The sequence below is a fragment of the Eucyclogobius newberryi genome, unplaced genomic scaffold, assembly GCF_026437365.1.
Source record: "Eucyclogobius newberryi isolate DKJ021-1_F unplaced genomic scaffold, fEucNew1.0.hap1 SCAF_10, whole genome shotgun sequence".
Taxonomy (NCBI): domain Eukaryota; kingdom Metazoa; phylum Chordata; class Actinopteri; order Gobiiformes; family Gobiidae; genus Eucyclogobius; species Eucyclogobius newberryi.
The window spans coordinates 14,618,989-14,634,404 of NW_027315724.1; the positions used below are offsets into that span (position 1 = coordinate 14,618,989).

A 15,416-nucleotide genomic window follows, 5' to 3' on the forward strand; every position below is an offset into this window, starting at 1 on the left:
GCTGTAGGGGGAAGGTGGTGTCAGTGTGACAGGGGGGAGGGCTTATCTCAATGAGATGCAAATGAGCCCCCCTGTGACTCTGGGCTCACTCCGGTGAGAAACTTTGGAAGCCGTTTTCTCAGTGAATGGGTTTCAGAGTTGTATACATTCAAATGACCACAACTTACTCAAATATTATCAGATCTACATGAGTGAGACATCATTGGAAAGCTTTGAATTCACACTTTCAGAATCTGTGAATAACTCAAAATGTCTCCGGGTAGACTTGTAACTGGATTGGCCACGGTCAGTCACATATGTACAAATCTGGAAAGCCAGATTTCAATGTTTTGCTCCATATTGATGACATATTGGATACAAAAAATAAACAGCTAACAATTCAATTTGTATATTTTATTTGAGTAAACTATATATTACTGAAAATTGAAGTTAAATATATCTACTTTTTTGAGTTAAACCTGAGAATTTGATTAAAAGAAAACAAATCCTTCTACACAACCTATAAAAACCTCATTAAGATTGTAAAGTTTGGAGTGTGCAAGTGCAAATAAAAATACATTCAATTAAATAGTGACACAGATAGGACTATTTGCTTGTATGTTGAGAGAGCAAACTGACTGAAAAACAAAAACATTTAAGAAATATGTTTTGCCTGTAGTGTCTCCCCTTAAAATATAATAAAAAGCAGTGTATCCACAAACTCCTGTGCAGTGAAGTATGACTGACCTAACTCGCAGGCCACCCCAGTCCATCCGAGTGGGCAGGAGCAGAGGCCGCTCACTGAGTCACAGGAGCCTCCGTTGTGACACAGACACTGACCAGAGCAGTGGTCCCCATAGAGCCCATCAGGACAAGCTGAACCACACACATGGTAAGACTTAGTTTAAGGACAGGGGAGAAAAAACATGTGAAACTGAATGTTTTTAGTGTATTGAATTGTAGACAACAAGAAACGTGGTCATTTCATGGCCAAAGCAGCTAGACTGAGCATCTTTTACACACTTAAACTTGCCATCAATTATGTAGGAATTTCTGAAAGCTTTTTTAAAATAAACAAATTAATACAAGTTGCATCTTTTTCTGACCATGGAAATGAAAATGCTACATAAATCTGAAAAAGTACCAGGAAGACTGTATTTACAAGCCTTTAACCCCTCGAGCCATTCACATAAATGCACTCTCTGTCCCCCCTAACCCTCCAACTCAGCAGCAGAACCATAACTGTCTTTACGCCAACAGTGTCTGTTATCAATAATGCTATCGATATCAGTTCTGATTCAAGAAATGTAATGTATCGGGTATCGATCTTCCCATACTGATCCGATACTTGAATAAGCAATTTTGAGAACACGTTTTTTTAACAACTTCAACACGGTAAACATTGACATTTAAAAGCGCAGAACCTACAGAATTTGGTTGCTGGTTTATCAGTATTTGTTTATTAGCTATTTATTATGGTATTGACAATTCTTAAACTTTTGATAACATGTTATTTGTAGTTTTTTGTCATGTAGTAACGATTGATATAGGGTAAATGTTGGCAAATATTTAAAGCACAAGTATCGATATCATTGCATCCCTGGATCAAAAGTCCTCAAAATGGCCTCCACAACAGGAACTCACGTGACTGAACCCCTTGAATAAGCATTTCCCTTCAACTCGTACATCATGTCATTCCAGAATCCAAGCACCAAAGTGTACCCCTCCGACAAACTACAGAACCCGTTTACCGTAAGTCTCTTCTTGTTGGATTGATGCGATTTAAAATGTCGTAAAACGATGTGCTACTCACGCTCTTCACAGCTGATTCCGGTCCACCCAGGCTCACATCTGCACCGCCCGCTTACGTGGTCACACTTGGCTCCGTTCCGACATCCACAGGTCTGATTGCACCGCTCTCCGTAACGACCCTCCGCACACGCTGCGCCACACACACACACACACACACACACACAAACAAGGCAAACTTTCACTACCACACAAGTATAGCATTGCCCTTCGTTAACAGAAAAAAACGCCATCATTTTAAGACATGGCGAAACTCTGTAAACTTTTCCTAATAAACCCATCTGACATTCGCAAAGAGAAATGGGAAAATACACTAATGATAGAGCTGCATCGTTAAGTCACGCTGGTGGCTTTTCACCGAGTTCGGCTTTGGAAGTTGGGACCACAAAATATCTGTGGCGAGAGGAGAGCCCCGAATAAGGCTGCAGAATGACAGAGTAAGACGTTTTAGTGGGCATTTCATTGGCTTCATTAAAACAACGGCATGAAATTCTCAAGAAAAGTTTAGCATGGGAACGCGGAATGGTTAGCTACTAAAAGCTCTCTCCGTTGTTAATGTTGACGACTGCGAAACACGTTGGTGCGTTTATCTAAAAACTCAATTACACCGTGTCCGCTTGAGGGCATCGTCTTCCTTTACCCATCTCTGATCACTGAGATAATTGTTCGCAAACACACATCATGGGCGTATTCCAGGAGACTGCGATGTCGAGATGGGTTGCACAGCTAAAAGACCTCCCTCACACCCTTTTTTAATGATGTAGCCTATATTACCCAGAGTGCAGTGTGGTCCTGCCCAGCCGGCGGTGCAGAGGCAGGCTCCTGTGATGTGGTGGCAGCGGGCACCGTTCCTGCACTCGCACATCTGGCCACAGTCAAGACCGTAAAAGCCGTCCGGGCACACTGCGGGTAGAGATACAACATGGTCACAACTGGCAGCAAATACGGGACACCAAAAAAAGTCTTTGGCACTATCAAATAATCCTCCGGCCTTCTTCGTCGCACTGCCTGCCCAAACTACTGTGTCAGAATTGGGATTTTGCGCTGCGAGTCCCACATGTGCGGAGGATCTGGGCCACTTCAAAGCTCCAGAAAAGCATGGCAGGCTGTGGAGTTGTGGGGTGGAGGTTGCACAAAGAGTGGGTAATTAGAGCACCTGCTGAGTCCACAGGCCGCACTTGTAAATGCCGAAACAAAGCCAGGTTATTTGGCCCTCCCGAAAGATGCACTTAAGCACTGCGGGGCTGCACAGTGTTAGATAAAAGAAAGCAAATAAAGAACAGACGGAAAGTGATGAAAAAGTGATTATAGACATGTTTTTTACGGTTTTGTTGGATTAAATGCAATCAACTGAGCGATGCGTCATCAAGGCGTGTTTCATAATAACAGACGTTTTTAAAAGTTGGTGGATCGGACATCTTGGCATAATTGTGCATTTCCTTTGGGACATTGTAAAGAAAGAACTATACTGTGTGAATATCCTTATGTGAACAAAACTATCAAAGAGGAACATTTCTAGGCAAAAAAACGTCCTTGTGGTACTACTGCGCCATAACCCGAACCTACAACCGTGTAACTTTTCTGGTGGATGGTCCAACACGCTTTCTCCAGATTCAGTATTTTATGTCATAAGATGAACAGTGAAGAACTAAGAGGATCAAACACTGCATAGTAATGATGTAAAGGGTCCCTCTCCCATAAACCCCATTAATAACCACTGTTCTTGGTCGACTAAAGCTACGTACACACCGCGGAAGCCAAATCGCGCAGAATTTGAGCGCGAGTACATTTGAAAAAAAAACGCACCAGACGTGCGTTCTCGACGCCCCGGACTCACATCCGTAGAATACACTCAGCAGCAGACGTGCGTTCGAGTCGTCCTGCGCACATGCTCAGTGGAGGAGTTGTGCTGTGTTGCTTTTCTCATGGTGTAAATGGAGTTTAATGTTGGACCATGGCTTTGGTTTATTAACTTTACAAAGTCCAAAAGCGGAGGCGATGGGCTCCGGGGCCCGTCTGGGACCCGCATATACTTCAGAGGTGAGCAGAGTTTAGTCAATATCATGATTTGCTGTGTTTTAAGGATTTTTTTTTTATCTTGCGGGGTTTGTTTTGGGTCTTTTTCCGGGTTGTGCGTAGCACGTCATCTCTGATTGGCTGCTGCAGCGCATCTGCTGCAGAAACTTGAACAAATCTGAACATGTCACGCCGGCCGCTTTGGCCGCTTTGGCCGCCTCGGTCGCCTCGGTCGCCTCATACCCGCCCTCAAAGCATTTAGAGCGTAAGAAAACGCACCAATCGCGTCGCAAAAATGAAGGAATCGCGCCGCGGGAAACGCACTACGTGCTCGACGCGCGTTTACATAGACTTTGAATGTAAACTGGACGCTTCGGCCGCCGCGGTCTGGAGGCCCCTTAAGGCAGGGGTTCTTAACCTTTTCAGGCCGGGACCCCCAAAGTAACCGCGCAACTGACTCAGAATCCACCACAGAAAATGTTGTAATAATTTCAAGTTGTAAAATTAGGTCGATTTGTATTTATTTTAGTGGTTTAATTCTGACTCAATTTGACAAAAACCCTGCTCATGCTTTGTGACTTTGGGCACCACTGCACTAAGGCCCTGGTAAAAGCCGTAAAAAGTATTAGGAAATATTATAACTAGAACTGTCTCTCACAAAACTCCAGTGAACTCGATCCAGTTCTTCTCTTTTCTGCTGTGGTCAACATACTTCAATCTTTGTAATGCAAATAGAATTATTAGTCGAATAATTAAAAATATACGGTTCACTAAGATCCCATCAGCCAATCAGCAGATGTTGTGCATCCTCCTCAGACACTGGGAGGTGTAGATGGTTCTGATCTCCCCCAGTTTGTCTCCATGGAGATGTACAATGCTCCATGGAGACAAACAATGAGCATTATTTGGTTACAGTTTTATACTGAATGCTGAAAACTTCTTTGTAAAACATGCATTCTTGCGGCGAGTGGAGTCAGCTCTCCACAGATCTGACATGTCACTAAGCTTGGTGATGTCATCGCCTTCTTGTTTCCATGGAGTCTAATTCAAGACCTTATCGTGGAACATTACCAAAGGAAAATTGAATTCAGTCAACTGAACTTCACTCTCTAGACTCTTTTGGCTATGGAACCTACCTGGACGAGAAAGATATAGCGGAACATTCCAGGAAAACAAATAACACATTGATGGAGAAAAGATGGTCAAATTAAAACACTTGAATTGCAATATTAACTGTATGTCACGTGTGTTAGCTGAAATGATCAAATACTGGCGCTTGTAAATAGCTGTTTGTGTTCAACGCCCAAACAAAGACACTGATGCTTTGCAAACACAGAACGCCTCAATTCCACACGAACCAAGCCAGAGATGAACGGGCTCTTTCCATAAGTGGACTGTACATATCGTCTGTATGCGTGACTTCCCCACGCCAAGCAAGAACCGCTCTGTTTAGTCACTGCCTATTTCTGATGGCTCAATTTGTCACCGGACAGTTGACTAGATCCCATGTGCACACGATGACGCCATTCCTCAGCCAGATGTCTCCAATGATTAGCACGTGTTCCGATTTCAAAATAATATCCACAATATATAGCCTTTCGGGATCGTTTTGGGAGTAGACGCACATCTGCATAGTAAAAAACGCTCTCCTAATTATCTCAGCGTTGCATTTATCCACTACGTCTTTGTTTTATGGGCGAATCAGTGGACCATGATACCAAAGGAAGCCACAAATTGAAGCGTAAGGGCGATGTGTAACTTGGTGGTTGGGTGTTTTTGAAAAAGCCAGAGTTTTCCTCCTACTAACTTCAAATGATGATGCAGCCGACTTATTTTACCCTGGGACTCAAAACAAAGATGGGTAGTACATCAGATACATTTGCTTCAGTACTTTTAGTGAAGAAATGGTGCTTCTTTAGAGTCGTTTTCTCACACTGAACTTTCACAGTAACAGTTATATAAGTGACAAATGCCCTCAAAATAAAGCATTTAAACATTTGTGTTTCTTGTTCCTTACTTTATGGTTTCTTTTAACAGTTTAATTTGTAATATTTTGTGTTTTGATTGGATTACATAAGGCCTAAGTATACTACAATCACTTGAATAGTATGTTTACCAATTACTTTCGCTTGAGTAAAATTAATTCAAAGCAAAAACCTGCTTAAGTAACGTGTTGGCCTACTCTATATATTGATATATTGTGCTACTAAATTCGGTGATATGGTATCATTATAGTGGGCTGCTGTATCGATTTACATGTTTTGCTCCATTTTACTAAATTATTTTGGGACAACGCTACAATTTGTTGCTTGCTCAGCGTAAGAAAACGTGTTTATCCAAAACTTAAGGATTAAAATGAATGTATTTCAATATAATTTTCTGCAGATAAATGACAGGTTTAATAAAAAAAATACTGTTGTTAGAATGTTTTTGGTCCTTAAAAATAGCGAGAAACACTTTTAAAACAAGCGTTGTTACTAAACTACTTACAAAACATTAATAAGCACTAGTTACATGTTTATAAGCACTTACAAAGCATTTACAAGCATGTATCACTTGGTTATGGAAAACAGTTTAGTAATAAGCATCTTATTAACGCTCTTACAAACATTTAGTACATGTTTTTTGTGTTTGGGGTTCAATAACATTTACAAGGTATTATAATCCATCTACAAATGCAAGCGCTTATAAACAACTAACTAGTGCTTATTAACGCCTAATAAACAGCTAACTAAGGAACCGTATTTAAAAGCGTTAAACAGGATATAAATCGTAGAACATCACGTGCAATACATGGATCTTTGCGTGTGGCAGAACGGTGCAATGATTGTGTATTGTACATGAACGGTGAGCGACCCTGGGATTCCACTTGCCTGTGCATGTGCTCAAACTGCAAAAGTCTCCCTCTTGATCAGCACTTACTTTGCGCGCTGGTCATCTGTGTGTTCCCACGCCGACAGCAGGCACCTCTTTGCCTGCTTCTTTAGTGGTTAAACTGCATTGTTATTAGAGCTGGCCCAGTCAGGGTAAAGTCATTACGCAGCTGTACTCTGGGCCTGTGGTGCTTCACTGTCTGGTGTTGATTTTAAAGCATTTGCTAAACGCCATGGCAACAAGACGGTTTGGCTGTTGTGTCGGAACAATTGGGGGGGGGGATTTAGACTTGTTTATCTCAAGCTTTGGAAAGAAAATAGCGGGAGGAAAATAGTTAGCAAAATCTGCACATGTGTCATAATATACAGGCAGAGTTAAAACAGGTAAAAGTGTAATTGTTATGGCTGAGAATGTCCAACTCGATTCCAGTTCTCAGGGAAAAGCTTGATACTCGACAGGACAGTGAAAAATATACTTTGCCGTTGATGTAGTGTCTTTTAACGCCTCAGTATTGTAATTATAGAAGATTGTTTTGCGTTGAAAATTACATGAGGCCAATGATTTTACCATGAGGTTTCTTCTTTTTCAGTGTTCATATCTGCTCAAATGCGTATCTATTTTATCTAATCAGGCCTTTAGATATATAGGCCTTTAATCGCTTAGTCGTTTAATAGGTTTATGGTGTCTTAGTCGACCCGACATTTGTATTAGGTGAACATTATTATTTCATTTCGTATATAAGGATTTAAGTTGGACAAGATGAAGATGGAGTGAGATCTCTGTGAGTGAGTTTAATCAGCTTTTTTTGCACATAAAAATACCGTTCCGTACTAGTTTTCTGCAGAAACAGTTGTTTTTGCATGACCTCTTGTGCACTTACAGTCTTTTGAGTTCAGTTTGGGTCAGAAACACGGTCAGATCATAGAGGTACTGAAAAGTTTGTCCGGTTTTGCTCCACTGTCAATTTAGTTGACAAGTCGGTCGGCAGAAGACGGCTGTATACTACAATCTTTATGTATTTTAAAGTAGAACATTACAATGAAATCATATTCATTGATGTAAAGAATGAAAAAAAGAAAACTATTTAAATCATTGGAGAGATTAGAGTATATTGACTGAAATAAAAGCATGATTTTGTGGGTTTTCTTTGCACTTACTGTGTTGCATCTCCACAAACCTGACTTGTACACGGCCTTTTGGCGCCTCCTCCTGCTTGTTTCCATGGAAATGTGCTTTGTTTGGCTATAATATCCCACAGTACGGCATGAAACATATCTATCTACATGCAGAATGTTCCGAAGCATGATTTAAACTTTCTATTTCCATGGAATCGTGCAGGTGGCACGCTTTACATCCTTTTGCTTTAAATCACTGAGCCATTCTGTCACATTTTTTTCCATCACAAACAATTTTGCAAAACACCATTGAAATTCAGTAAATGCAAGTCAGACGGTTTCCAGGAATCTCTTCTTTTAACAAGCCCATTTCATCCTGTAATCTATGGAAAGTTGAATACGTCTTCATACCAGCAGGGAGCGGGACATCTCCTTCCATTCCCCACAATAATCTGTCATGTAATATTACCACTCTGCCTGTCTGTGTTTAAAGTCCAGACTCGTCCCCCTCGTCTTTGTTTACAGGTGGGCACGGAGAATGTGGGCTGGCAGCACCACACACGCCGTGCCATCGCCGAGAGACCCCCATCCCTCCTCTAAATGAGCGCTTTAAGACAGCGGGATTATTTCCAGATCCCTGCTTGTGTAAGAGCCACTGCTGTCAGCCCATAAAGCAGGCCGAGGGACCACACAGCCGGGGAAAGGCCAAACACAGAGAGAGAGGGAGAGAAGGGCGAATAGACGCACCACCTCCAACACAACTTCCTGCTCCAAAGTCTATGAAGTCAAAGAGGAACACAACAACAAAAAAACGAGCGATCAATAATGCGGACGTCCGGTGCCAATCAGAAGACCGGTGTTTCGTTTTCAGAGGCGAACAAGCAAACGTTTTGATGCAGGCTTCAAAGTGAGAACCAGAATCATCTTACATGTTGTTAGTATAAGTAGTAGTTGAGAGGATTTGCTGATGGAATCATATTTTATAGCACTAAAATAGATTTGTACTGTGTTGGACAAAGAGTAAATTATAAGTTTTTTTTTTTTTTTTTTTAATGGCATTTATCTGTTTTTGCAACTTTTCACCTTTCTTAATGTGGAATTTTCCTCATCAAAACACCATCAAACACAATAATACTAATCCATAATAATCCAGTAATAATCAAAGTAATTATGTACTAGGGTTGGATTTGAAATTAGTGTTAACAAGCAAATAAAGTTATAGGACTTGTAAAATAAAAAAGCAAATCAATTCAAAACGAAAAAATTAAACAAAACCATCCGTTAGTGAAATCATTTGTCTTTTTCACCAGATTTTACACATTTTTATAATCATTTAACTCCAAAATCTGATCCTAATTATTTTTTTATTTTTAGATTATTTAAATTATATGTAAATAGAAAAATCCTCTATCTCATGATTCCTCTCACATCACAATTCTGCAGTTTCGCCATTTGTCATGTAAATCATCTTAAAGGTGCAGAAATCAGATCATAATCGGATTTCGGTGCGCATGTGAACACAGCCACTGTCTTTACACATATCTAATAAATACAATGATAAATAAAACACATATTGTAATAGTTGCATGACATTTGCACTACACCTATGTCTTTATGGTCAAATGGATGCAAAGATAGTCTAATAAAACGGTTCTACTATTTTCTATTGCTGCTTCAACAAACAGCTTTTCTACATTCCAGGTTTATCTGCTTATATTACCGCACAAAAATCGAGTGCATATCTTCTTTTAGAGCCAGAGAAAACATGCCTTTTGCTTTTGAAATCCCGGTGATGAACAGGAACGCTCTGGTCCTTCTCACAGAGCAGCCTGCTTCCTGAAGAGGCCCAGCAGATGATGGAGAAACTGGACACCTTTGTTTTAGGGGGGGAAAAACCCGGACCGGGACAGGACTGATAGCCCGGTTTAAACGGCGATGTCCAATCAGAGAGACTGTTATGGCTGGGGACGAAGAGCTCGCGTCTAGAGTGACACGGCTGTGATTTATGACGCCTCGCTCACCACTGTAAATCTCAGACATTGCAATAACAAAGGATCACTTTAACTCAAAGACTATAATCAAAGCAGAATTCATGATGTTGTTGAGGCAGTCGGACTGATGCTACGCACTCCAAATCAGGACCAAATCACTTTGGAATGATACGTTTCTGGATTTGATCGACTGGGCTTTTTCTGTGTAATATATTGTAGTTTGATGATAACAAAAATGAAACAGATTTTATTTGACATTTTTTTTGTCTTTAACATGTGTTTATTATGGTTAATGTTAATTGTGGTAGAAGATGAGTAAGTGAAAAGGTGCAGAAAACATATCCTGGCCTGTGCTGCCCTCTAGTGGAGATAAATGTGTGTGAAGATTGATGATTATTCTGATCATAAGAAAATATATTTATTTGTGGTCCTTTGTTTTTCCAACAATTGGATTTTGCCAGAGAATTACAACTTCAACTTATTTGGTTCAACAGTATGTATTAATACACTTCTGCAAGTTTTTATATGTTGAAACTATATGTAGAATATGACTATATTTAAGATTTTACACACAAAAAATAAAAATAAATACAAACTTTATCTTTTAGCATGTTTTGGAAGTTATAAGTTTATTTGCTGAGTGTAAATAATGACAGCACACTAGGAACTTGTTGGAAACGGTTGCAACACTGGGCCAAAACCCCTTAAATGAATAAACACATACGAATTTTGAATTGATGTTTAACTTTCTGTTTTTTCTATTGATATTTTTGTCAATGTTGGCTGTTTTTCAAACTTTGTTGGCCCAGTAACCCACTAAGAGTGTTTTTACTTAGGACCCACTTACAAAAACATCATAGATGCATATTTTGTCATACTTTCCATACTTTCCGACATCCAAAGATCCAGCACTGAACCTAATGAATACAACTTTAACCCTTTAAATGACAGTTTGAAAATTCCACATGTAGTGAATAACTTGCTCTAAATATGAGCTAACTTTCAGAGGCGTTTGCTCCGCTGCTGTGATGCAGATTGTGTTTCTCTACATTATGACGTGTTGTCACTGTCTGACTCCACTCACTTTAACTTACACTGTCTATAAATCTCAGCATGTGCATCAGCATTGTGTGGACAAATAAAGCATATCTTATCTTATGTGAAATTTGAGCATTTTAAGGTTCAATGTGGTATTGATTTAAAAAAATAAAGTACATTTTTGATTAGGACAAGTATAAAAAAATATGAATCTATGATCTTTTTATAGAGGTTTTTGTGGAAATTGATGTCCTTGACTTAATTTTTTATTTTTTTTTAATATGTTTATTTGGTTGGGACAGTGCATGTTAATGAACATACATGATACACATAGTTTCCCTCACAAACTCTCTTTCATACAACAGCATACTTGGACACTGGAGGGAAGGTGGGTGAAGTGTCTTGCCCAAGGACACAATGTGCACTACTGCCCCCCTGTGGCACATGGCATTCCATCAAAGGGAAGCCTAAGGGTTAAAGGGTCAGAATGTGTTTTGTTTGCTGCATGTAAATTGTGCCAAACTTTTGGATGGAATTCTGAGTCTACCTAGTGTGATGTTATTAATATGTTTAAGAGCTGTGCATATGATTCAGTTTTTCTGCACAAGCTGCAACCAGGCACATTGTGCCTAATCCTTGTCAAATGCTATAAGTTAGATTTAATTTTTCTCTTTATGCTCTGGCGTGTCGTTATCTAGAAATGTTTTTCAGTATTGCATTTTACTAATTTTAATAATAGAAGATTCATATTTAGAAAGCATTTGGCTGGTTGGGAGTGAGTTTATTGTCGAGCGCTGCTAATCCGAATGTAACAGACAAACACATACACAATCTCAGTAAACTTACTCTTTTGACAGTGCGTCCCAGCGTACCCAAGGGCACAGGTGCAGGCCCCGCTCACGTGGTCACACAGGGCAGCGTTCTGACACAGACACAGATGAGCACAGCCTGCGCCGTACGTGCCATTCACGCACTCTGACACAAACAAGTGGGGAATAAAAGAAACATTCATAAAGCACAGCAAACTATAAAGGACATCTGTAAACTCTATGATGGCAGGACTTACCCTGGCGACAGTGCTGTCCCGTGAAGCCGTCCTCACAGAGACACTGGCCTGTCACTGGGTCACAGCCCAAAGAGCTGTCTCCACACTGACACTTAGAGACGCAGCCGTCGCCCCAGGAACCAGACTCACAAGCTTCAAAGAGAAACAAGGCCCAGTTACAGTCTGTGTGTCATCTATAGCTTTACTTATGTATTTACATATGTATTCATACTGCCACACCTTGTGACTGCGAACACATCATAGGTTTATATTATTATTGTCATTAGCTCACTTTGAACTTGTCTCTCTAATTAACACGTAAAACATATCTCAACAAGAATGTATTCATACAAAATAATTAGACAAATAAAAGTAAAACTAATTCTAATTGTTACATTAGTTACCGTATTTTCCGGACTATAAGTTGTATAAGTCGCACCAGCCAAAAAGATGCATAATAGATAAGAAAAAAAGTATGAAATGCGGTTGCAAGTGTGAAAATAACAAATAATATCACATATAAGTCGCTCCGGAGTATAAGTATAAATATAAGTATAAGTCGCACCCCGGCCAAAACTATGAAAATAGGTGCGACTTATAGTCCGGAAAATACGGTAAGTGACCAAGCTGCAGGGGCTGAGCCAGTGTATTGGGAGTAAATAACTATTTTGTTTAAATGTACTCACAATATTGTACCAAAAACACAGTAAATACCTTAATATTTATGAATCTAAATGCATGCTTTATTTTATTAGTTTGAATCTTATTATTATTATTCATTGTGTTGTTGTAAGTTCCTAGTTTGTTCATTTTGTTTATTGAAAATAGCAATAAAACTTCTTTTTCTGGGTTTGGATTTCTAATGAATAAGAATCACGTCCTGAGGCACTATTAGTTTAAATACTAGTAAAACACAACAAGTACTAAACATACGTGTAGCACAGTCATGGCCTGTCTTGCCAGGGGGGCAGACACAGCGTCCAGTGCGGGGGTCACAGGTCACATCAGGAGGACACGAGCACTGGGACGAGCAGCCTGGACCATAGTAACCAGCCTGGCATTCTAAACACAACAGCAGATGTATGACGTCAACCACAAAACACACAATTGTACTTATTCTGTCAGTAGTACGATCGCGGCTCACGTACTCTGCTCACAGTGAGTCCCAGTGAAGCCCGGAGTGCAATCACAAACTCCAGTCACTTTGTTGCAGGGCGCTCCATTCTCACAGGAGGGGCACGCCGACTTACACTTCAACCCCCAGAATCCATCGGGACAGTCTATGTACAGGGTAAACATGAACTAATCAAGTGTAATACTATTAGTACTGCGCTTTACCTTTGTTTCACTTCTGTCAACTGTCTGCATTAACATTAAAACAGGCAGGGAAGTCGTCACAAAGTACATGAATAATATTTGTACCTTTCTTACAGGTGATGCCGGTCTTCCCAGCGGGGCAAATGCACTGACCACTGCCAGGGTCACAAGGGGCTGTTCCACAGTTACAGGTCAGATGGCAGTTCTCTCCATAGAGTCCGTCTTTACAAGCTTTAAAAACAAAAAAACACATACATGCATGAAAACAACATCACAACAACATCTGTGTCAGTGAAGTCCTAAAATAAAAGTCAACATGACATAATTTATTTCTGAGCAACAATGTTCAGACTGTGGTAGAAAAATGGTCAGGAATGACAATGACCCAGGGCTGTTCGACTATGGGGAAAAAAATCATAATCACAATTATTTGGCTCAAAATTCAAACCAAAACTATGTACTAATCCTTAATAAACTATATTTTCATCATGAATTAAGTATTTGTTCATGCTTTGTTAAGGCAAATCAAGGTGTCGTTATTATACAGTAGTACCAATGTTTATTACTTGTATTTTCGATTACAAGTGTTAATTGAACAATGATTGAAATGATAAATAATTTAAATTATAAATGTGCTACGTTGACTTCATGGTAGACTGTGGTATTTGTAGTTGACCATGTGACATATTCTCAGGAAATGCCTTTGGTGCAGTCTCAAAAGATGAAACTTCACTTGTGTGTTCACTCTACCAAGAAGGAAATGGTCACAGTAGTTCTTTTTTGGCATTTTACTTTTCTGTAGAAGCAAAACAATGCATTTTACTCTTATGAGCTGATTTGATATCATGTAAAAGTCCAGCATAATGTGACTATTAATATTATAAAATCACAATATTGTCAAAATGGTTATAAACCCAATGAAAATACCAGATATTATTTAAATTATTATTAAGGAGAGGCAAACATGTGTATTTTGGTATTCATGGGGGTTTCCTGATATAATAATATCAATAATCAGAAGTTATTGGTCAATCAGGACAGAAAGGAGCTAAAAAGCATGTTTAAATGTATTAGAATGTATCAGAATCAGACAAATGTGAGAGGACTGTAAAATACCCATAAAGAAAAGGTATACTTGTATTGAAACTTGATACTCATTTGAACAAGTATCTATACTGAATAAAGTACATAAGTAAGACTAATTTGGATCTTTCCTGAAATGTTGTAAGTCTGGATTTATATCACAACTACAATAAGACAACATGGTAAAAAACAACAACTAATGATTCAAATCTATTTTCTCTTTTTGAAAATCCAGCCCTTTTTGTTACTACTGAAAATAAGTTTGAAATGTTTGCCTGAGACGATAATGTTTCTTTTCATTTACATTATTAATCAGCTCTTTGTGGAACATTTTGAAATAGTTTAAATCATGAACGATAAACCCAATTTTCAAATGTTGCATATATACAAGACAACATCCACTGCATTTTTGATCATTCAATAAATTGCACTTATTTAAATTATTTAAAAACAGTAACTAGAGTGAATGCAGAATATTGATCATCTGAAAAGGTGGAGGAGGAAAAAACAACATAAACCAAACGATCCAAAACACTAAACTTAACAGAAGCGATACTCATCAAATCCTGTTTATTTATCTAACGTCTGCCAGTGGTCGCCGCAGTATTAACTCAAGTCAATCAGCCCTGTCATGAACCGCTCTGTAACTTAAGCTCCAAAAACGTGCTCTTTCTGAATCCTGCCTCGACGACCCCCGGCCGGCCCCCAGTCCTGGCCGGCCGACACATTATCCCCGTGTTTGTCTAGTCCCACACGAGGCCTGCATTTGAACCCAAACCGCTAACACAAGTATCATTTCAGGTCACCGCGCCAAAAAATGAACTTTCCATCAACCGTCCAGAGTAAACAGCCAGAGGACGCCCTGCAGTGGGGAAACAACATGCACTTTTTTATACTTTTATATGAGCGCACCTGCACTTTTGAACAGCCAACTGACACCAAATCCATCAATAGCATTACAAAGAATAGAGCAGTGGATTATGGGTGATTCGCAGTCTTGTCAAATGTAAGGTAGGGCCGAGCTGGAGTCATTTATAACGCTTTGACTGTGGCGTATCAACAAGGGCACACACATTTACACCTGGAGAATGCAAACACGCTGCCAACTCGAGCAGAGGGGAGGAAAAAGGTGAAGTACTGGGGGTGTAA

General features: G+C 39.6%; 1 protein-coding gene across 1 annotated transcript in view; it reads right to left on the reverse strand.

The window, feature by feature from the left end:
• egfem1 (EGF-like and EMI domain containing 1) overlaps positions 1–15,416 on the reverse strand; it is a 105,189-nt gene that overhangs the window by 23,881 nt on the left and 65,892 nt on the right. The window contains exons 19-26 of the mRNA XM_072461505.1: positions 13,290–13,415; positions 13,016–13,147; positions 12,801–12,929; positions 11,889–12,020; positions 11,669–11,797; positions 2,563–2,691; positions 1,793–1,921; positions 727–855 (exon numbers count right to left, since the gene is read on the reverse strand). Of these exons, the coding sequence (XP_072317606.1) occupies positions 727–855; positions 1,793–1,921; positions 2,563–2,691; positions 11,669–11,797; positions 11,889–12,020; positions 12,801–12,929; positions 13,016–13,147; positions 13,290–13,415 (1,035 nt within the window). The remainder of the gene's footprint in view (positions 1–726; positions 856–1,792; positions 1,922–2,562; positions 2,692–11,668; positions 11,798–11,888; positions 12,021–12,800; positions 12,930–13,015; positions 13,148–13,289; positions 13,416–15,416) is intronic.